We start from the raw sequence: 23,620 nt of genomic DNA, 5'->3' as shown, positions 1-23,620 counted from the left end.
GAGTTTTTTTAATTAAAGCAGAATAAAAAGATTCCAGCTCAGCAATACTGGAAGGATAAATGAATTACTAACGGCTACCCAGTTCACTCAAGGCATTATCCCAGGTCCACAGTTCAGGAGTGCCTTGGGGAGAGCAAGTACCACTGAGAGAGAAAAGAGAGGATCCCAGGCGCTGCTCTCAACTTACTCAACATACCTCTGGAGACTAACTGGCCCCATGTCATCACAAGTGACCATGATGAACCCCTTTATGGAGGATACGCTGTACCTGCAGGCAGGATATCTAGTGCCTCCAATGAGCCCACACACAGTCATTTTGAACTTGGTCATGCTCTGGTAACATAAAATGGAAGAATGGTTCTGACAAATCCTCTTCTTGGAAGAGGCGCAGACCTTATTGATATTTCTAGGCCTCTCGTGGATGAAAACGTGCTCCGTCTTGCAGGTGTTGTCAGGTCCCCTGATGACTCTTTGCAAGACCATGTGGTTGCAGTACCGTACGGGAATGTCACTCTGAGGGTAGTCTACATGCAGCTGCTCCATGGTTGGCCCCTCTCCTTTCTCACTCAGCTCATTCTCCCAGAACAGAAGCAGCAGAAAAATGACCACCATTAGGATCATCAGGGGTAAGAGTCCCTTCACATCTTCTGCTCTAACTCCTATAGAGTAAGAAGAGACAGGACATAACCAAGGGTAATCAGATTCCTCAAGCTCCAGCCCATGATTTGCTCCCCCACACTTGAGATATTTTACTTCCTTCACTCTGCTAATTGAAAGCTCATGTGAGGAGCACCTGGTTGGCTCTGTCGGTTAAGCATCTGCCTTCAGCTCAGGTCATAATCCCAGGGTCTGGGGATCAAGCCCTGCACTGCAGTGGGCTCCCTGCTCAGTGGGGAGCCTGCTTCTCCCTCTCCTCTTCCCCTGCTTGTGCTCTCGCTCTCTCTCTCTCTCTCTGTCAAATAACTAACCAACTAAACAAATAAAATCTTTAAAAATGATAAATAAAATCTCAAGTGACCCTGCAGGCTCCAGCTAGAGGTACAGTTCCTCACGAAAGCCCTTCTGGACTACTTCAGCTCTCCAAGTCTGGCACTGAACTGTTCTCTGATCAGTCTGTTGTGTTGTATTTGTTTTACTTCTGCAAGCTCCTTGAGAGCTCCTGTTTCTCTTGAATCCACCAGAGTGCTTATCACAGAGCCAAACATGTAGAAGGATGCTCAGAAGTACCCATGCCTGATTGTTTTTTTCCTATTGCCAAATGACTTCCTCTCCCATAATTGTATCAACACTAATTCTATCCAATTCCACATGTTTTCAGCACTGTCTATCAATCTGTTCTTCCCAGTTCTTCCCGATCTCTCCTACTAGGCTAGTTCCTCTCACCTGTTGTTTTTGCTGTAGTTCTCACTGGTAACATATCCTTGTGATCATGGATCTGAGAAAGTCCTAGCTGTTCCTTGACAATAATGGGTAGGCAGCCAGCTGGGTGTGGGGAGGGCCAGAATATAAAGAGGGAGGAGCCTGGGGGGAGTGTGCTTGGGTGCCACTGGGAAGGACAACAAGTTACCTTCAGAGGGAGAGTTGACTAAGGAAGGTCCTAAATGTGTCCTCATTAAATAAGCGTGAACTTTCCCAAATGTTTATTAAGGTCCTGATGTGTGTCAGACACAGAATCCTCTGTTTTCCAGATTTTCAGTTAGTCCTTACTACAAACCCATGAAGTACCTATTACCCCCATTTCATTAAAGAAGAGATGAGTTGCAGAGAGCTTGAGGCGGAGAGGGAGCTGGCGACAGTAGCAAGAGTCTCACTCTCTCAACACTTCACACTTGAACACCAAGTTCTAGCAAGTGTCATTCCCCTAAGGTGTCCAGGATAGGACAGAAACAACTCCCTGATGTTAACATTAGTCTTGATAAAGACCTGGGCTGCTGGGGGTGGGGGTGGCAATGGTTCCTAAACCCTGCTGAACATTAGAATCCCCTGTGCAGTTCTCAATGCCACCTTGAGACATTCTGCTTTAATTGATGTTGGGTGTGACATGAGTTTGAGATTAGTAAAAGCTCCCCGAGTGATTCTAATATGGAGCAAAATTTGGGAATCACTCCCCTATGGTATTCTTGGGAAACTGACATGGGGAACAAGCAGACGAGGGTTTGGTGAAAGACAGTGTCATAGGCATTGAGAAAATAGAAGACTTTTTATTGCTATCAACTCCTGGTCATTTGATACAGAAATGGGAAAATGGACTTATTTTTACTACTTCTTGCCCTGAAATGATTTCTCTTTAGGAGAGACAGCTACAACCAGGTGGTGGGTATTAGAGAGGGCTCGGATTGCATGGAGCACTGGGTGTGGTACAAAAACGATGAATACTGTTATGCTGAAAATAAATTTTAAAAAAATGAAAAAAAAAAAAGGAGAGACAGCTACATAGTCTCTCTTGTGCATTGGTGTCTTTCTAACTGGTAAGAAGAAAAGGATTTTGGGGTGGAAAATACTGGAAAAGGCTTCAAAGAATGGGGTCTCTTTCTGTATAACAACAAAAGCATAATTCCAGAGCATGAAAATGAACAACGAGAAGGTTATTATTTATTTTCCCCAAATGTACATAATGGGCATCATTTCAGAATTCAAACCGTCCTATTCGGGGTGTGGGTTGCCGAGTGCCACCAAGACATAAATGCATTAATTAATTGTTTCTAGTGAACAAATTTTGATTCACACACTATTTGCAGAAACATTTCCACTATATAAAGAGAAATATATATACATATTGTAACATGTTCAATATATCCTGCTTAGACTTCCAAGTAGCTGAATTACAGATGGTATGTTAAGTTTACAAACCCGAAGGCAACATTTGTCACAAAATTTATCCTCATCTGAGGCAGCTGAACCTGTCTGTACATTTCAGAAAATTACCCTGTAGAAATTGAACTGAGACTGGGTTCAATTGTTCAATAGTGTTGGCAACCTGGGAGAAAATATTTGTAATGCCTAAAACCAATTAAGAGTTAAAATCTAGGGGGCACCTGGGTGGCTCAGTGGGTTAAGCCTCTGCCTTCGGCTCAGGTCATGATCTCAGGGTCCTGGGATCGAGCCCTGCATCTGGCTCTCTGCTCTGCGAGGAGCCTGCTTCCCCCCCCATCCCCCACCCCCTGTCTGCCTCTATGCATACTTGTGATTACTCTCTCTGTCAAATAAATAAATAAAATCGTTTAAAAAAAAAAGTTAACATCTAGATATAACGGACTCACTCGTGTCAGCAATAAAAAGGAAACTTCAAGGACGTCTGCATGGCTCAGCGAGTTAAGCCTAAGGTCATGATCTCAGGGTCCTGGGATCAAGCCACACATCAGGCTCCCTACTCAGCAGGGAGTCTGTTTCTCCCACTCCCTCTGCCTGCTACTCCCCCTGCTTGTATTTGCTTTCTCTCTATCAAATAAATAAATAAGATCTTTAAAAATAATTAACAGAGAAGGAAAAAACTCAAAAACAATGAAAAGCCAATTTGAGAAGAGAAAGCCAGAATTGATGAACGATGCTCAACTTCATTAGTAATCAAATTAATGGGAATTAAGATAACCGATAGATATCAGTTCATAACCATCAGATTGCCAAAAATGAGAAATCTTACATCAAGTGCTGGTAAAAATGTTAGTGGCCATGAAAATCGGTGTGGTGATGCTGAAAAATAATTTGGAAGTATTTGGTGAAATGAAGAATGGGTATACCCTGAGCCCTTGTGAGTTCTTCCAGATGGAGCACATGGAAGGATATTCATTCCAGCACTATTGGTGGCCAAACAGGACTGGAGGCAACTTAAGTGTCCCCCAGTAAAGAAGCACTGGATACATAAAATAAAATAGTATGAAGCAGTTTCAAATAATGCACTAGATTTACAAATAGCAACATGAATAGAATTCAAAAATATAGTACTGTGTAAAAAACAGTAAGAAACAGAATGAAAATTCTTTCCAGTTTATTTAAATTTAAAACATACATGCTCCAAAATAAGACAACGAATTTCCCAAGGTTTCACAATATCTAAATAGGATGGAAGAACATGGATTAAATACTCTAGCATAGGTGTCTAGGAGGGTGAGAAGAATAGAAGCAGGCTCAAGGAATAAGAGGGGAAATAATAAAATTGAATAGAACAAAAGAGAAGCCTAGCATGGGCTGTAAATGGACTAGGACATACCCAATTCCATGTGTCTGAAAAGGAGGAGGGAGGGAGAAAGAAGGAAAGATGGAGGGAAGGGGGCAAGAGGAGGAGGAGGAGGAGAGGAGGAGCAGGAGGAGGAAGAAAAAGAAAGGAAGGAGTTGTGGGGGTGGGGAAGTGAGATGAGGAGGGGTGGGAGAAGAGAGGGAAGAAGATCAAAAAGATTAAGAAGAAAGGAAGGAGGGACCCCTGGGGGGCTCAGGTCCTGATCCCAGGGTCCTGGGAACAAGGCCCACATTGGGCTCCCTGCTCAGCGGGAAGCCTGCTTCTTCTCCCTCTCCCACTCCCCCTGCTTTTGTTCCCTCTCTCGCTGTGTCTCTGTGTCTTATTTATAAATAAATAAAATCTTAAACAAACAAACAAAAAAAAAAAAAAAGAGGAAAGGGAAAGAGAAATCGGCTCTGTTTTTAGATGCCTGCCCTTGTCCTAAAACTCTTCTCCATACCCTGACCACCCCACACTTTGTTGAACCTTAGGACAATGCACAGGGCACTAGAGGAGCCACATAGCTGCTGGAAACGAAAATTCATGTCAGGCTGTAAAACATCATTATTACTCATTTCATCACATGAATAAGCTGCCTTACAGAGTGGCCAGGGAACTCCCCAGCTCCAGCCTCTGGTGACAGCAGGCAGCCATCTCCGCCTCCGAGCCACAGCAGAGGAAGGGAACACATACGCTGGGTGCCTCCAGCTGTCCTGTGTTGAGGCCCCCTTGCAAGGCCTCTGCAGTCACCCGATGCTGTGCTCAACTTAAGGCAATGTAGCAGATGGCGTTTTCCAAACATGGCCACAAAATTAAGAGCTAGCGTCCACGTGCTTTTCTGAGAACCTGGGTGGGCCTCTGTGCCTGCTCCCACTAAGGTAATATAGTGCAAAGGGCCCTGTGTGACTTCTGAGACTAGGTCATCTAGCTTCCGTCTGGCTGTGGCTCTCTTGGGACGTTTGCTCCAGGTGCCTTCAGCGCCCGTGTTTGAAGTCTAGCAATGTTGAGGCTACCGCCTGGAGATACCACTTGGGTAGAAAGAGATGCCCAGGTTGCCGCACCCGTTCCAGTTCCCTGATGCTTGAATCTTCTCAGCCCCGATGCCAGACTGCTGAATGGAAAAACCTACTCAATCAACCAACTCTGGTCGTCACGTGAATAAAAAACAGGCAAGACCTCAAAGAAGAACTGTCCAGCTGAGCTCAGTCAGCCTCCAGATTCAGGATCCACCTAATTGTTCCTATTTTCCGTCACTGTTTTAAGATGATTGTGAAGCAGCAGTAGATAAGCAGAGCACAGGACTCGCCACTTCGCTAAATCCCCCAAAGCAAATCCAATCCCACAAAGGTTAAGGAAGTAATAGCTACCACTGAAGTATTCTTGGATACGGAGTATAGGTTCTCACACAAACAGTAAAGCAAAATTAGTTTTATTTATTTTTTAAAGATTTTATTTATTTATTTCTGAGAGAGAGGGGGAGAGCACAAGCAGGGGTGGGGGGAGACAGGCAGAGGGAGAGGGAGATGCAGACTCCCCGCTGAGCCAGGAGCCTGATTCAGGGCTCAATCCCAAGACCCTGAAATGCTTGCTGGACTGAGTCACCCAGGCACCCTGCAAAGCTAGTTTTAAAATCTCCATCTGATGTGAAACTCCTTAAGGTTTCTTTTTAACTCTCCAACTCTCTCCATCCCTGCCTGGAGAGCCTCCCCTGTTTTATGGGCTAGCTCACAAGGTCTCCCGGATTCCACCAGCCCCCCATGCCCCCTACCTTCCCATCAATCACCTTGTGACCAAATAAAGACCCTTCTTGATCATCCAGTCACTTAAAAAAATCAGTGAAGTACTATAAGTAAATATTTTGCTACCTAGTGGCTATGAATCTTACTCTACAAACATGGGCAAGAAATTTACATTTCTTAACTGCTTCTGTGTCAAATTGAAATAAATTCTAAGTCTTCTAGCTTACTAAACTGGGGAGAAATTCAACTTACACCATCATTAAGTTTCCTCTTCCTCCCTAGCTAGGGGTCCCTGAGAATCTGGAAGGCATGCTATTCTTACTGCTTCCCACTATGGGACCTGTATTGGCCAACAGCACCAACCAAAGGAAAAACATTCTTATTGGTTTCCCTTATATATACTCTCTCTATGTGCAGAAACTTTAGAAGAATACTTTCAAATGACTTAATTTATTATAATTAGCATATTTATTGGTAGAATGTACGTTTTGATCTTAAATGCTCTTGATAGGAAGGGCCTTCACCATATTCCAAGTATCTTTCTTGATATCCTTTAATATTTTTGTTGACTTCTGTATAAATTCCCAGGCCATCCATATATCCTAATACACAACTGGTTTTGAAAAACAAAACAACAAAAAAAGCAAATCTGAAGAAGTTATCCTGACACCTTTCCCCGATGGCAGCTAATGACAGGAAACATGAAGTGACAGTAGTCTGAACGAGATGGAAGTTTATTTCTCCTATAAGAGAGCCTGGGGAGTTAGTCCAGGATTGCAAGGTGCTCCAAGGTCCTCAACTTCAATCCCAGCCCCTGGCTTCTCTGTCCGGGTGCAGATGGCTGCTCTAGCTCTAGTCGGCATGTCTGCATTCCACCACCAGGGGGAAGCAAGGCACAAAAGGGGCATGGCACTGCCTTCTAGGGGCACATTTCCCCACATCATCTCTCCTTACCTTCTCATTGGCAACAACCTGGTCACGTGGTCACATCCAACTGCAAGGGACAGTGGCAAACGCTGGGTGTATTCTGGGTGAGCACGTGCCTGGCTCAAATTCTGGTGTCCTATGACTAAGGAAGAAGGGGGAGTAAACGCTGGGGGACAAACAGCAGCACTTTTCCTGCTTGCCTTCAGGCAAACACTGTTCTGGAAAATGTTAATGAGTGTGCTTCAAGGAAAGAAGTGTCCTGATCAAAAGTTTCAAAAATACTGCTTATTAAGAGTCACAAGATTCACAAAGCATGAGATTCTGAGAAGCTTGGTTAATCTCATTTTATTCAGAACTTTACAAACTGATTTGAGCACGGAGCTTCATCTATTACTGGTTAACACTATTAACATCCAAAGGATCTTCAGTTTGGGAAATGATGCAAGGGAGTAGGAGCCATAGATGGCATCTGAGTCTGAACCCAGGAAGCAATAGACAAAGGGAAACTAACTTAAATAATCCCATTTTGTTAGATTTGGGGGATTGTCCTTTCTTTAATATTCACATAAAAATAATCCAAGGTACTGTTATGCTGAAAAGAAATTTAAAAAAAAGTTAATAAAAAAATAATAATAATCCAAGGGTACCCAGATGGTTCATTCGGTTGAGCGTCCAACTCTTGATTTCCGCTCAGGTCATGATCTCAGGTTGTAAGATTGAGCCCCATGTGGGGCTCTGCCCTGGATGTGGAGCCTGCTTGAGATTCTCTCTCGCCCTCTCCCTCTGCCCCTCCCCATCTCTTAAAAAAAAAAAATCCAAACGCATCCCTCACTGCTACTAGAATTTTAGTTCCCTTCCCAAAATGTTTTAGAAGCTCTCCAAAGGAGTGCTTTTTAAATTTCTTATCCAAAACTGAGCCTCCAGACTTGCTTGCTCTTAATCCCTGGCCTCTCATAAGTGCTTCTCCCCATGGGGCTACAGCCTCTGACCTGCTTCACTATCCTCCCAAAGCCTGGATACAGGCCCCGTCCTGTACTCTCTAAAGCCCATGAAACACAAGGATATGGTGTTGTAAGGGGAAAATCTTTAAAAAAGATTTTATTTATTTATTTGACAGAGAACACAAGTAAGCAGAGTGGCAGGCAGAGGGAGAGAGGCAAGCAGGACTTTACTGAGCAGGAAGCCTGATGTAGGGCTTGATCTCAGGACCCTGGAATCATGACCTGAGCCAAAGGCAGCCACTTAACCAACTGAGCCACCCAGGTTTCCCCAAGAGAAAAATCTTAACACTAACTCACATGGACTGCTTCCAGCAGCCATCAGCAGACCTTCACTAGAACTCCTTTTGAATGTCCCTTTCCTTGGTCATTCTGATATGAGGTTTGCTTATTCCCCTCACTATCCCCTATTTTATATGTCCTCTTCCTCCAGTCCTGGGGCTCCCGCCACCTACAGTGGTGACCACAGTGTCGCCCGGGAGGATGCAGGGCACAGTGATCATGCCACAAGGGGGGGCTAAGGGCACTCTTTTTGGAGATGCAATGTTCTAAGTGCTTCACCCAAAGCTGAGGAAGCATGAATTGCCCCTATCAAAGAAGGGGAAAGGACAGAGTTTGCAGAGTATATTGGGGGAGGGTTAATAACCTCACCACCTGGCACCTATGTGGCTCAGTCATTAAGCATCTGCCTTTGGTTCAGGTCATGATCCCAGGGTCCTGGGGTCGAGCCCGGAGTTGGCCTCTCTCTGCTCAGCAGGAAGCCTGCTTCTCCCTTTCCCATTCCCTTTGCTTGTGTTCCCTCTCTTGCTGTATCACTGTCAAATAAATAAACAAAATCTTTACTAAAAAAAAAAAAAAAAAGGGCCTCACATTGGCCCTTAACCACCCTTGGTCTTCCACTGCCTGGCTCTCACAGATTAAAAAAATACATATGCATATATGTGGTAGAGGGAGATGGCTTCTAACTGAAATGCTTCAGAGTTTCTTTGCTACTAATTAAAAATACCTGGGCCTTACCCCAGACCTACTGAATCAGTCTCGGGAGGTGAGGCCCTGGAATCTGCTTTTGTAATCAGGAGGCCATCTCGGGTGATTCTCATGCACACAGATGTTTAGGGTCACCACAATAGATGAGCTCCGAATTGTAAACAGCATAATTTCTAAAGAGTTGAACCCATCTCACAATTTTTATTTATCATATTGTAATAGGATATCCAGACCAGACAAAGGGTATGAGCTTGCCTCATGTCACATGACTAAGCAGCTCCTTGGACTGTCTCCCACCCTTTGGAGGAGCGGGGACTGGTCTGTATTTCTTAGTTGTGGTGCTCAGTTACCTGTGTTCTTTCAGCAAGTCTGGGAGCCATTTCATAGGGGATCATGGAGATGAACTGGGTGGTGTGGGTTCCACGGGAGGGACGTTCCAAGGACAGGCAGGAGGGTGGAAGAAGTGCCAGCGTGCCCATGGGCTGGCAGCAGGGCCCAGCAGGGGGCAGGGAGTCACAGTTAGGAGCTGGGAAGCTGGGGATGGGTTGCATTTAGGAAGGTCAGTTAGGGCAGAAGGGGCTCTCCTACCCCACCATTCTCTAACCCTCTTTGTGCCCACTTCTCTATCACCCAGATGCCCCTTCCTGAAGACTAAAAGTTTGGAAGTACTTCTAAATTGGGAACTGATTTCTTTCCTTTCTGTTCATTTCCACTAAGGAACCCTCCCAATCCATTTTCACTTCCTACCCTGGTATGGAGAACAGTCAGATAGCTAGCTTGCTGGTTGGCTTTTTTGCTTGCTTTCTTTCTTTTTTTTAAAAGATTTATCCACTTATTTGAGAGAGAGAGAGAGAGAGAATGACCACTGGCAAGGGGCAGAGGGAGAAAGAGAGAGAGAGAAACAGACTCCCTGCTTAGTAGGAAGCCTGATGCAAGGCTCAATCCTAGGACCCAGAGATCATGACCTGAGCCAAAGAAGGCAGATGCCTAAACGAATGAGCCACACAAGTGGCCCATTTTGTTTGTTTGTTTTTTAAAGATTTTATGTATTTATTAGGGGGTTGGGGAGGGGCAGAGGGAGAGGGAGATAATCTTTGTACCAGTCCCAGAGCTGGACAGGGGCTCAGTCTCATGACCCTGAGATCATGATCTGAGCAGAAACCAACAGTGAGTGAGTGAGTGAGTTAACCAATGCTTTACTGGCTGAGCCACCCAGGCACCCTGATAGGTTTCTTTCTAACCTTGGAATTGAGCCTTGCCTGTGAGGAAATCTATGCTGGCTCCCACAAACCCTCAGACAGCCAAAGTAAGGAAATATCTCTAAGTGCAGTGCAAAGGGCATGGGGCCTTACCAGCTCCTCCAGGAATCTTACTTTATGTTAACCACCTCTATCTCCTCCATGTGTCTCCATGAGAAGCCCTTCTCCACACTTCCTGTATGTAATTTAGGCTGAGTGATTTCTCTGTGGGGCTTCGAAGGGTTTATTTGGCCTTCTTTCCCACATGCTGTGGGCTTCTGGAGATTCAGAACAATGAACCTGTTTGTTCTAGCACAGTATTGCCCAGTATGTCACAAGCAATCAAAAAGTGTCTCCTGGGGCACCTGGGTGGCTCAGTTGTTGGGTGTATGCCTTCAGTTCAGGTCAAGGCTGCTTTTCTCCCTCTCCCCCTCCCCCTGCTTGTGTTTCCTCTCCTGCTGTCTCTCTTCTACCAAATAAATAAATAAAAAGTCTTTGGGGGAAAAAAAAAGTGTTTGCAGAGTGGGTGTGTGAAAGAAAATTCCTAAGATGGAGTCAGGCATGAGAAGGGGCCAGAAAATGGAGCCCGAAGCCCTTGGGGAAGGAAGCCAAAAGCGTGTCCTCACCCAGATGGAATCAAACCTCAGGCCCTGTGCAAATAACATCCTGGAAAATGGCCACGCACCCTGGCCACAAGGCTGCAAACACTCTTTTTTGCAGCCATTGCTTGTGATTCTCCAATCTCATTATAACAGCTCAGCATTAATGCAGCTATCGCCAATCACATTTTAGGCAAAACAACTCTTGTAAATTCTCTTTCCTCTTTAAGTACCCTAACCTCCTTTGTCTCTGCAGAGCACACTTTTTGTCCTCTTGGTGCCTTCCAGATGGCCATCCCTAAGACCCCGAATAAACGCACATTTATTCCACAGCTTGCCATTCTGTCTGGTGTTGGTCAACAGACAAAAAAGGGAAAGACTTCGGATTCTCTTCTCCCTCTGCCACGAACTAGCTGTGTGATCTTGGGAAAGTCATGTCACCTCTGAGTCTGAGTTCCATCATTCTCAAATGGAAGTAGGAGAAACGAATAAAGGAAGACTTCAACTCCATAAGGTTCCCTTCCTGCTGTCACAAACTGAGTTTCTGAGCTAAACTTAAATGACCCCGAGAGCTGTTCTCTTCAGATGACAGTTTTCTGGCTACTACTCTGTTTCCACCCCCCACCCCACCCTCACACACAGAGGGATTAGAGATGTGGTCTCTGCCTCCCAGCCTGGAGTCAGGGTGAGCAGTGGGCAAATGGGGGGCTGGCGCCCCAGGAGACACTTTTTGATTGCTTGTGACATACTGGGCAATACTATGTTTTTTTGAATGAATCTGATTCTTGAGGGCCTCAGTGATTATGTGGGGTCAGGGGACAATTGTTCTTTCAGGGAATCTTATCTGAATTTCAGGGGAGCTGGAACTGGCGGGGAGAGGAGAGCAGAGCTTGGGAGTGTGTGAAAGATCTGAATGTCCTTGGAGGTGCATGGGGAAGGTCCTCCCCCAATGAGCATTCAAAGGAAACTGCTGGGGGCTTGACCTGAGGACACACATGAGAAGCCAGATATGCTAAGATCAAAGCCTTCTCAGAAGTGGAAATCTGAATGGACAGGGGGCCTACCAAGCAGCTGTTAGAAAGGCAGGCTTAGGCAACCTCCACTCAACGTGACCTCCCCTGGGCCATGGCCTGGTGGCAGTCATTGCAGGGATACACATAAAGTTACAAAACAAAACAAAAAAGGCTTCCTTTGACCCCAAGGGAGAACAAGATCTCCCCTGTCCACAACTTGGGACACTTCACTGTGAGGCTGAGACTGACAGCCTCTGATGTGATTGTGAACACGGCCTGCCCAAGTCGAGAGCAGCTTGTTCTTGGACACACACAAGCTCTTAGTCTGATTCTCTCACCTGGAGAAACCTAGTGGGAGGGCAGTTGGCAGCTGGCCCAGAGGCTTAGAAAGGTATCACCTGAATCCTGCAGGTAACAGCTTGTCTAGGGAACTGCTTTGCAGTTGCCAAAGGTAGCCAGTGAACCCTTAAAAGTAGGGGTGCTTCATGTTTCATGCCCCCCCATTGGGTAGTAGTAAGTGTTCTTGATTTGGGGAGGTGTGTGTCCCTTTGACCAAAATGTCAATTTCCTAAACCATTTCATAGGGTTACTCCATGTCTACGACATTCCTGAATCAGAGCTCCACCTCCTCACTTCTGGACCTGGTGGCCAGGAGCCAGCCCCCCGTTTGCCCACTGCTCACCCTGACTCCAGGCTGGGAGGCAGAGACCACATCTCTACTCCCTCTGTGTGTGAGGGCGGGGTGGGGGTGGAAACAGAGTAGTAGCTAGAAAACTGTCATCTGAAGAGAACAGCTCTTGGGGTCATTTAAGTTTAGCTCAGAAACTCAGTTTGTGACAGCAGGAACTATAAACTATAAACTATAAACTAGCCCCTTTCTCAGAAGCACTCAACTAGGACCGAAGGAGGCCTGGGAGTCCTAAAAGCTAGGTTCCTGTCTTGACACTGGCTCTGCCACTAGCTAGCTCTGTGGCCTTGAGCTTAATTCCGTGGTTCTCACCTACCTCTTTTAGTGGTGGCTGGGAACTGGAATGCAGGAGGCCAAAACAACTGATAATTTTTAGAGTTGGTGAAAGCCATCCCGCTGTAACATTTCCTGATGCAGGGCTCTGTGCTTATTAGAAGCTGAGTCAGGGCTCCCCATGGCTTTTTGTCAACATTATTATACCATGGTAATCTTTTTAAAACACACATCTAGTTCTGGGCCTGTGCTATCCACCCCCATCACCACCAAAAATGCGTCAATGGCTTTTCGTAAGTCTTAAAATAATGACCTCTGCCTACCAGACTTTGTATAGAGAACCTCACCTCAAACCACTCTCTCTGTGTCTCTCTGTCTGTCTGTCTGTCTCTCTCTATCCCTCCATACAGTCCCCCTTTCAGTTCTCTAAACTCACCAAGCTTCCTTCCAGCTCAAAATTCTTAACATCTAGTTCTCTCATTATGGAATGTCCCTGACTCCTCTCCCTATCCCCATTCTGCCTGGTTGAATCCCATGGGTTAAATCGGGTGGGTCCCTCCTTTCCTCACACAAGACTTTCTGGAAACCCCAGAGTAAGTGAACAGCTTCTGTTTCGTTTGCATACCACTCTGTATTTTTTTTTCTTTGTGGGCTTTATCACTAGTACAATAAATTAATTGTATTTCCTGATTTTTAAAATTATCTGCTTATTTCATGAGGGTAGAAGCCTCATCTGTCTGGTTCCATGCACAGTGCCTGGAATACTATAGATGTTTGACAAATGTTTGCTCAATAAATGTTTAGTAAATGTTGATTGACTGGAAGAAGGCATGAGTGAATGACCTGAAGATTTCGGTGTTTTGTTTTGTTTTTTAGATTTTATTTATTTATTTATTTGACAGACAGAGATCACAAGTAGGCAGAGAGGGAGGGAGGAAGCAGGCTCCCTGCTGAGCAGAGAGCCCTATGTGGGGCTTGATCCCAGGACCTGGGATCATGACCCAAGCCAAAGGCAGAGGTTTTAACCCACTGAGCCACTCAGGTGCCCCGAGATTTCTTTTTTTTTTTTTTAATGATAGTATCAGAGAGCTATTCTTTATTCTTTGTAAGACTCAGTCATCTTTTGTGATATGTTAGGTAGGACCCGGTACCACCACACGGACCTAAGATCATAAAGATCAATGAAAGGAAAGAAAAATGTTGGTTCATCTCTGCTACTCAAGGCTCAAATCTAAGATTCCCTCTCAGAACAACTCACTTCAGCTGTTAAAGACCAACTCCGGAGTTTTGCTATTGGCACTGGCTCAATTTTTTCCTCTCCCTCCAGATCCAAGGGATCCTATCCACCTTAATAAATAATTCAGCTTAGGGGCACATGGGTGGCTCACTTGGTTAGGTCTTCAACTCTTGGTCTCAGCTCAGGTCACTATCTCAGGGTTGTGAATTCAAGTCCCACTTTGGCTGCACCCAGTGTGGAGCCTACTTAAAAATATACTTCAGCTTAACTGCATAAGTACCATATCCCTGGATGACAACACAGCTCTCTTCCCTATAAGTTCCACCTTTATATCATGTACACAGAAGGATCAGCAAAAAGGTCGTGGCGTGCCCAGAAATTAGCTTTTTATCTATGGTCTCTCCTTTAAGACCCTGAAGGGACGATCCATGACAGTACTTGTTTTTTCCACAAGGGGGCAGATTCCAGCTTGCATTCATAGCTCCAGAGAGCAGACACTGCCTGTTCATGCAAGTTTCCTGACCAGCAGAAGTTCCCACTCTCTCTTCCATAAATTCTCCCAGCATGCCAGCAATATTTCCTTAGGACTCATATTCAGAGTGATCCCTCATCACAAAGCCTGATCAAATGAGGCTGATGAAGTCCTGTTGGTTGTACAATTCCTTCCCTAACCTTAGTTTTCCTCTTCCTCTCTGGTGTCTCTATTGTGGACATCTGTTCTTCATCTTATCAAATCAATTATTTTAAGACCCTGCTCTGTGCAACCTTACAGTGTGACCCCCAAACAACATCTGGTTCAGAATCGGCTGAAAGTGATCAAAGCCTAAAGCAGCCCTGTTTTTAAGCAACTCTGACTGGATGCAACAGCAATCAATGGCACTGATACCCAATTTATAGCTCCCGAGAGCCTATTTTGTGCCTTCCTGTATGTCTGGGTGGAAGAGCCTTTCCAGGCTTCTTTAAAACATTGATAGGGCCATACTGTGGCCCAAAAGGAGAGCTGCCACAGAATATTTTCCAAGCAAGCCCCCACTCTCAGACTTTCCCAAAGATGGCACATTCCCCACACTGCAGGAGCCCTCTCTTCATTCAAGCCCCGAGTACCCCGGGTGCTACAGGATCAGGCATTCCTTATCAACCTGTATAACTTTGTGATTTAAAGCAATTCATACAATGCATTAACCAAATATCTCTCAAGTATCTACTAGGTGCTAAAAACTGTTCCAGCCTCTGAGATGTCAGCAGTTATAAAAACCCTGTTCTCACGGAGCTTCCGTTCTGGTGATGGGAGAGGGAGAATTAAGAAAAGCAACAGCAGCAGCAGCAAAAGTCGGGTGGTGGTATGTGCAAAGAGGAAACTCAGAGTGGAGAAAGGTGGACAGAGAGCAAAGAGGGTGGGGGCTAGCTCATGTAGGTGGTCAGAGAAGTCCTCCCTGGTAGGTAGTAACATCTGTGCAGGGGTCTTAAACGCAGTGAGGAACTGAGCCATGGTGGCAGGAGGGAGACAAGATTAAAGACAGAGAAAAGGGTACGTGCAAAGGCTCTGAGGTGGGAATTTCTGTAGCATACTAGGGGTTAATGTCATCGGAATGCAGCCACCTGGAAGAACTAAGTTGTACGAGATGAGGTCAGTGAAGTGAGGGGAGTCCAAGAAGCAGCAAAATCACAGAGATTTTTTTAAGCCATAACAAAGAGCTTTGATTTTATGCTAAATGAAATGGAGACCCACAGAGAGTTTTAAGCAGTGACCAGCTCCGACCTAGGTTTCAACGAGATTGTTCTGTCTGTCCTGTTGTAAAGAGCCTGAAGGGGCACAAGGGCCAGCCAGAGAGACCTGCAAGGGGCCACTGCAGCAGCACAGGTGAGAGATGGTGGCGGCTTGGGCTATGGTGGGGGTGGAGTCAGTTAAGTGTTTGGATTCTGGAAAGATTCTTTTTTTTTTTTTTTAGTATTTTCCACTTTATTATAGGAAGTAACTCACCTCAGAAATGCAGTGAAAAGCCTGCACCTAAAGTAAACTCTGAGCAAATGTACTGATAGAAATGACAAGATACAAAAAGGAGTTGTTGAAAACTGGAAGAATTCAGATTAGACCAATATAACATCATTGTTTTACATATATTTTTACTAAGAAAAGCTTGGGGTTTGGTATTAGGATGTCATTTTCTTATATGCTGACTGGATTCTGGAAAGATTCTAACCGTACAGCCAACATCATATGATAAAGGATTGAATGTACGTTGTTGAGAGAGAGGATTAATGGATGATTCCAAGATTGTTTTGCGGTTTTTCCAATATTGAAGAGGTACCAGAAGTTAAAGACTCAGCAGTGTAGCTAAGAGTGAAGTGAAAAATACCTCTGGTTTCTAGCTCATTCATCAGGTGAGTCAGGGCATATGTGACTGAAATAGTAGGATGTGATCCATCACTAAATACCCAGCAGGTAGAGAGTGGTGGGAAGGTGTGATGTTAGGATCTAGTCCTTTCTATAAGGATTGAAAGCCACACACAGTTTGAGGTCCCCCTCAAACCACACACACACTGACCCACTGGGCGGCCTCTTCTCTTTTGGAGTTTCCTGCTCTTAGCCGTCTGTTTCTGTGGCCTGGGTAAGTAAGGAGGGTCACAGAGGAACTAAGTTTGACACATGGTTGCACCCAGAACTAAACTTATCCAGATGCCATGTCAAGGGACTACCCTCACAAAATCCAGTTTAATTGGAATGATTGAAAAGCTCCACAGGTGAGTCCAATATGCAGGCAGGCCTGAGCGTCGTCGTTAGAAGGTCATCCCACGGTGCTACAGCATCCGAGACTCCGCCACCCCCACAGGCACGAGGTCCCCGGAATGTTAGGCCTGAAGGAGGGAGGGATCCCAGGCTTTAGGTGATGAGACAAGTTGCTGCATTTGCTGACCCTTGGAGGTCCCAGCACCCAAAGAAGGGCTCCCGTGATTGCAGTGGAGGAAAAGTGAGGGTTATGCAAAACGATTGATATAAAATAGGCCTGGCCCACTCCTGAATGAACGATTTTTGGATAACGACAAAAAACTGCAGAAGAGAAATGATGATCGACTTTAGAAACAGTGATTTTCTAAAAGAAATGCTATATAAATTATTTATAATAACATCTGACATTTATCCTGATTTAACAACACAAAGATTAAGTGTATAAATCTGAACTAGTGGAGCATACATCGGTGCCTGTTCAGGAACATTAACTATAGAAGGTGCTCCCAGAAGCGGGATGGTGACAAGAGGAGAAAAACAGGGCTCGTCCGGGATTTGAACCCGGGACCTCTCGCACCCTAAGCGAGAATCATACCCCTAGACCAACGAGCCACCCGTGATTAACCCCTCATTTCTAAAGTTTAGTAAAGAAAATTTTAGCCACGTCCACAGACGGCTGAAACAAAATCTTTTTGTAACTGTGGGCTTGGGGTGACGCCTAGTGGATGAACCAATCACTGCAGGCTCCCTCGCCCCAATGCCGGAAGGCGGGCTCCTAGAATACTGATCCTTTTCAGGGAAAACCCAGGCATCAACGAGAATAATTTCCGCACATTTTCGCTGCGGGAGTGGTGGGAGGCCATCGCCTCAGGGACGGTCAAGGGCTGCGGGGTGACCCCGGGGGCGTGGGGAGGGGAGGACGCGCCCCGCCCTGAGGGCTGCCCGCGGCCCTCGGGAGAGCGGGGCGACGGGGAGGCTCCTCCCGGCGTCGGCACACGGCTGACAGCTCCTGGGTTCGACCAGGCTCGGGCGTCTCCGGCCCGGCCTTAGGTTCCACGGAACATCTCCGGAAAGCTTCCGCGTCTCTCCGCGGCGCCTCCCCGAGCGTCCGGGCGCCCAACAGCCGGCCAGCCCCAGACTCGGCGTGGCTGGCGGAGCTAGAGCTCCCGCCGCGTGACGCCCTCCGTGAGGTGCCCCGCCAGACGGAGGAGGGTCCCGACTCTCCCGGGTGAGCAGCCTGTGCCCGGCCCGGGACAGGCGCCCCGAACACTTAGACCTCACGGGGGTTGTTTTGTCTCAGGACAGGACGTGCGGTACGGCCCTTTCCATCAGTCTCGAATACTGCGGCTTGGAAAGAGAGAGAAAGTCACACAAAGCAGGAAGGAATGCAAAAAAAGAGATAGAAAACCCCGGACAAACTGCAAATAGATGGACCGCGGAGGCGGGGGGGGGGGGGGGGAGCGGAGAGGGAGAGAGAAGAGGGTAGAGAACGTGCTTCAGGGTGTTATCGTGGCAGGTAGCGTGGCCGAGCGGTCTAAGGCGCTGGATTAAGGCTCCAGTCTCTTCGGGGGCGTGGGTTCGAATCCCACCGCTGCCATTCGTTTTGTTTTTTGTTTTTTTAAACCGTTTGTGACAGCGATGGTTGCATTGAAGTAGCCATGTTAGAGCCGTGAATGTCTTTGGTCTCCTTTCGCGCCTGGCCTCCAACAGCTTTCTCTAGTTGGTGGGACTCTAGGTATGCACTGTTTTGCAATTTCTCATATATGTTTTTAGTCTTTCAAATCTCAGAGTTCTTATTAAAGAGCATAATGCCATCGCATTAAGGATGCTTTGAACCCATGGTTTCCCGGAGGTAAAGTGCTAGTCCTTTAATATCATCAACCTATAACCTTTGCTTTGCCTTTCTTCACTCAACCAAAGAGCGAAGTTTGATCTCTTGTCTTGTTATTGACACTGTTGAACCGTTGAGGAGTACAAAAGACATGGACAAAACATAATGCCTGCGCACAGGGGAAGCCCACTGACCAGACTGGAAGAGTAACCCAGTCTTGACACACTGTAAGACATCTTCAAGCAGAAGACAGATGCCCTCTGAGGAAGGCAAGGCAGTCATTTGGGGAGAGTCCTAAGGGGCCAGCCCTGCACTTAGAATACCAGAGTTCCACTTCTCACATTACTAGCTGTGTGGGCTTGGGCAGGTGGCTTATGTTCTCTGTGCCTCGACTTCCTGACATGTAAAATGGAGATAATAACACTGCTTACCTCACAAAAGTTTCATGAAAATTAGTTCATACACCTAAGGTGCTTAGCACAGAGTCTGGCGGTAAAAAAATGTTAAGTGTTTTCATAACTTAAATACACATTTTGCCACATTTGAGACTACAGGACCTACCCTTTCTTTTCTCCCATTTGGGTTGAAATTCCACTACAGATTAGATGAGATTGTCTACAAAAAGCCCCAGAGAGCAAAGAAATCTATATGAAAGTTCTTGTTATTTATCAATACAGACATTTGTAATTCTTGTGTCCGCAGATAAGCAATTTGGTAGTATCTCTCTGAGAAGAAGCCTGAATTGGGTACAGGGGCCCAAGTGGAGAGACGATCAAGTTAGGCTTTCCATTTTTAATATAAGCCCATAGTCATGGTTCCTATCCTTTGGGAAGATTTTAATATGAATCTACAAAAGCCAGAAATAAATGCTATTTAATTGTGGCTTCTGGAGGCCAGCAGGTATGTCCAGGAAAATGGCAATGCTCATTCATTCATTCATTCATTCACACATTAATCACTCACTTTACCATACACAGTGCTAAGTGCTTAGGGAACAACTGCAAGCATAATAAAATCTTTGGCCTTCTGGAGCTTATATCCTAATAGGGGGGAAAGAGAAGAAAAAAAGAAGCAAATGCGCATAATCACGTCAAATGCTGATAAGTGCTGTAAAGGAAAAAATAATGTAGGGAATAGTGACAATTGGAGGCTATTCTGGAAAGGGTGATCAAGGAGGTTGTCTCTAAAGAGGTGACATTTGAGTACAGGAGGAATTAATGAGAAATATCTGAGGAAATAATATCCCAAGAAGAGGAAACAGCAAGTGAAAGGTCCAGAACAGGAAATAAGGGCCATGTATTTGAGAAACAGTCAGAAGGCCAGGGTAGCCAGAACAGAATGAGTGAGAAGGAGGGAGGGTGGGAGGAAGGGAGGAAAGAGAAAGGGAAGGAGAGAGGAAGGAAAGGAGGAAGGGAAGAAGGGAGAAAGGGAGGGAGGGAGAGAGGAAGGAAAGGAGGAAGGGAAGAAGGGAGAAAGGGAGGGAGGGAGAGAGGAAGGAAGGAAGGAAAAGAAAAAAAGATACTGCTATGTGACCACACCTAAAAATTCTTTTAAAGGGTAACTCATCATACATTTGTAAAACCGTGACAATGTCAGTATGCATCAGCCCCAGTTCCTTCGCAGGAAAGAAAACAGCTCCGTATATTTGGCACTATATAAAGTTTCCAAGAAATTTCCTATACAGCATTTTATGTGACTGACAGAGATCCCGGGAGTCAGGCAGGGGGCGGGAAATTGTTACCATTCCCATTTCGCGACGGAGGCAGAGCTGGCAGAGGGATCTGATCTCCGACCTGCCCGCCCGCCAGTCTCCCTGGGAGAGTTAGGAAACAGCTCGTCAGACAGAGATCAAAAGCTAGCTTGCGGCTGTGTCTGCTTCGCTATTTCCCATCGGCCAGGGAGCCTTCGGTCGCAACTTTCTAAAGCAGAATAGGGAGAGCAAAATGCTGTGGCATAAATACTCTGAACACGGGAATCGAGGCAAAAAGCGGGCTCGTCCGGGATTTGAACCCGGGACCTCTCGCACCCTAAGCGAGAATCATACCCCTAGACCAACGAGCCGCCCTGTAGGCGTCTTTTAACTCTGCCTCAAGGCTCATTCCCGGCACTAGGTGTTTCCAGAAAAACTGTCTTCGAGTGCCTTCTGTTGGAAGGAATGCGTGCTTGTTTACTCGAAAGCCTAAGTCTCAAGCTACAGGAGTCCTTTATCAGCTGCTATGGTGCATCCAGAACCGGAGAGCAGATCAGGGAATGCCTGAACGCCTCCTCAGGCCGAACGCAAGGCCTGGGAGAATCTGCGGCCTTGGTAACCCACCCTTTGACAGACCTTCCGGTTTATTTCTTGAGGAGTCTGGAACAGGATTTGGAGGAAAAAAGGACAACAGGCCCCAGCGAGATTTGAACTCGCGACCCCTGGTTTACAAGACCAGTGCTCTAACCCCTGAGCTATGGAGCCTTCCCCTGACTGGGTCTTTTCTACCACTCATCTTGTACAAGCGCACGGTAAAGCCAGCGTCCCAGAGTATTAAATAGAACTTTGACTCAAGCGAAAAGATATTTTCCCACAAAGTTAGATTTTCTTCATGTTCTGCCAACTCTTCTAAAAGACTCAGTTTTGAGTACAGCCACCACCAGGCTGTCTTAGTGTCTCTCATCTTGATACTCTCCTGAGACATTGCCTCCTGTGCCTCCGGTCCCAGAAAGGATGCAGATTGAAGAATTGCGGATATTTGGGTGCCTGGGAGACCCACCTGAGAAGTAAGAGGCACATAGAGAGGGTGTCTGATGGGCAGATTAGATTATGCACTCCTTTCACTTAATATTGTGGTAAAATCTGGGGAAGGTGAAAAGAGATTTACCACGGTTTTGTCCTTTCTGATTTCAGAGCCCTAAACCTTAACTTTGTATTTTGGAATTTAATGCCTCCCTCACAAAGGTTGAGGGGTAGAAGCAAGTAGGGAAAAGAGATATTGGGGAGAAAGAGTTTAATCCTTCCTTAAAGACATATACAGATTTATATACATCTTTGGTATAAAAATAATATAATTTTTAAAAAAGGATTTTCACTTTTTGAAAACCTTGTTTATATAAGCTAGTAAACAGGAACTAAAAATTAAGATCTTGTACTTTATTATTATTGCAAATACAATCATAGATCAGAACATTGGAAAAAAGCTCTCGTTCACGCAACCCCAAGGAGTGAACCAATTCTGTTTAGTAAGATTTAGACTCTCTGCCCACACACCTGCTCTTGTACCCACTATTTTTTAATGTTTTCATTTGTCCACTATTATGAAGTTTTGTCAGAAATCTGTAAGCCTGTGATTCATTGTATTAGAGTAGGCAGATAGTATGGTTCAATCCATAAGCAGCAGGACCAAACCATCCAGGCCCAAGATGGCAGATGCCCAGACAAGAAACCCCTGACCCAGTTACAAAGAAGAAGTGGGAAACCCTGCTTTTGGCCCCCAACAAATGAATTTCCCACTCCCTAGTTAGCAACTGCAGGTAAAAGATAGGAACCCAAGCCCCAGGGATGCAGTACTCTCTCTTGAGCTCACCTGCTCTCATATCTTAAGAGTGTATTTTTTGCCTTAATAAACTTTCCTGGGTGTGCTGCTTGCTCATCTGCTGTGTTGCATTTCTGTCATTGATTTATTTCTCATGACAAAACCAAGAACCTCCCACTACTTGGTTCTGGCTGGGTTGAGGCCCCAGGGCCCCGGATCTCCACAATATAGATGCCCCTTTCAGGCAGCAGGCTTGAGCAACAGAAACCTGATCAAGACAAAAGGGCCAGTGATAACCTGCTGGCTAAATACAGACAGGCACATCAGGTGACCCATGTCAACGTATCCATAAGCCCTAATTGACCAATGGGCTACTTAAAACCAGGCACACTTACCAAAAACGGAAAATTCCATACCTTCCCCATATCTCCTCACCTCCTCCCACTCTTTTTAAAAGATTTTATTTATTTATTTGAGAGAGTGAAAGAAAGACAGAGCAGGAGAGCGGGGAGGACCAGAGGGAGAAGCAGACACCCTGCTGAGTGGGGAGCCTGATGTGGGGCTCAATCCCAGGACCCCAGGACCATGACCTGAGCCGAAGGCAGACGCCTAACTGACTGAGCCACCCAGGCTCCCCTTCCCCTTTAAATACAGCCCTTCACTGCTGCCTCCTTGCAGACAGTCTGTCCTTTGCTCTCCTGCCTCCAGCTCCCTTGAGGTGTATTCAATAAATTTTTCTAACTCCTTTGTTCTGCTTCAGGTGAATTCTTTCACCTAAAGCACCACTGGCTTCCATCAGATCATGGTTCCACATGTGGGCCCCCCCACCCGCCGCCACCAACATCCGGTAGGGAGAGATACCACATGCAGTTCACCCGGCAACCACTGTGTCCTGTAATTCTCACGGTGTCAATGTAAAACATGATGCCGCTGAACTTACAGATTTTTAAGAAAGAGAAATCTCTAGATAGGCAAAATTGGGCATTTACGGCAGATATTCTTGGTTCAGGGACAAGTCCTGGAGAGGCCTCACAATGTTGTCCTAAGATAAGACGAACATATCCAGCTGTTCAGGGCCAAGAAGGTGATAGGATCTCCTGTGGCTTGACAACAGCTGCTTCTCCCAATGCTCCCGTGGTGCCCAAACCTCAGTCCTTCTCTCCTTCCTTGTCTGCAAGAGAACTGCAAGTCTTTGAACTGACTGCTCTGCTCTGGAGAATCCAGAATTGATTTTTGTAAACCGTTTGCCCACACAAAGCATTTTACTGGTGGAAACCTCCAAGGTAATCAGCATGGTCATCCCTTTGGACCTAAAGACAGGTGTCGTAATTCTTAGGGAAATGGCAGGGTGCTTGACTGTTTCTCTGGGGCAGGAAAATCAAACCAAAACAAATGTGGACTCATAGGTGGTGTTGATGTGTGCAGACACTGAGTATGTAGTGTAGTGGTTAGAAAACACCTGGGTCAGTTACTTAGCCTTGCGGAGAGGAAGTATCCTTGTTTTGGAGATGAGGGTTCATTGTGATTGTTCATTGTTCATGTTATCATGTAACATCCTCATTGTTATTACCATCTTTATTATTGTCCTTTTATTCAGAGACACCAGCCTAGGGCAAAATTGCTAACCCGTCAAAACTGTC

At 45.9% G+C, this 23,620-nt stretch overlaps 1 protein-coding gene and 4 non-coding genes across 5 annotated transcripts; 1 reads left to right on the top strand and 4 right to left on the bottom strand.

Annotated features, from left to right (window-relative positions):
- Positions 1–183: 183 nt before the first annotated feature.
- Positions 184–621, bottom strand: RNASE12 (ribonuclease A family member 12 (inactive)). The gene has a single exon (XM_047736207.1). It carries the CDS (start codon positions 619–621, stop codon positions 184–186), a length of 438 nt encoding a protein of 145 aa, XP_047592163.1.
- A 16,559-nt stretch (positions 622–17,180) lies between these two features.
- Positions 17,181–17,252, bottom strand: TRNAP-AGG (transfer RNA proline (anticodon AGG)). Its single transcript has one exon. It is a non-coding gene; the product is annotated as a tRNA-Pro (tRNA).
- Positions 17,253–18,155: 903 nt separating this feature from the next.
- Positions 18,156–18,237, top strand: TRNAL-AAG (transfer RNA leucine (anticodon AAG)). Its single transcript has one exon. It is a non-coding gene; the product is annotated as a tRNA-Leu (tRNA).
- Positions 18,238–20,460: 2,223 nt separating this feature from the next.
- On the bottom strand, positions 20,461–20,532 carry TRNAP-AGG (transfer RNA proline (anticodon AGG)). The gene has a single exon. It is a non-coding gene; the product is annotated as a tRNA-Pro (tRNA).
- Positions 20,533–20,853: 321 nt separating this feature from the next.
- Positions 20,854–20,926, bottom strand: TRNAT-UGU (transfer RNA threonine (anticodon UGU)). Its single transcript has one exon. It is a non-coding gene; the product is annotated as a tRNA-Thr (tRNA).
- Between the last annotated feature and the right edge of the window lie 2,694 nt (positions 20,927–23,620).

The sequence above is a fragment of the Lutra lutra genome, chromosome 7 (genome assembly GCF_902655055.1).
Source record: "Lutra lutra chromosome 7, mLutLut1.2, whole genome shotgun sequence".
NCBI lineage: Eukaryota > Metazoa > Chordata > Mammalia > Carnivora > Mustelidae > Lutra > Lutra lutra.
The sequence above is the reverse complement of the archived record's forward strand: the minus strand, read 5'-3'. Positions and strand labels throughout refer to the sequence as shown.

Bases quoted from the DNA above. Each gene is read 5' to 3' on its own strand.
- RNASE12 (XM_047736207.1), bottom strand. From the start codon at position 621: ATGATCCTAATGGTGGTCATTTTTCTGCTGCTTCTGTTCTGGGAGAAT.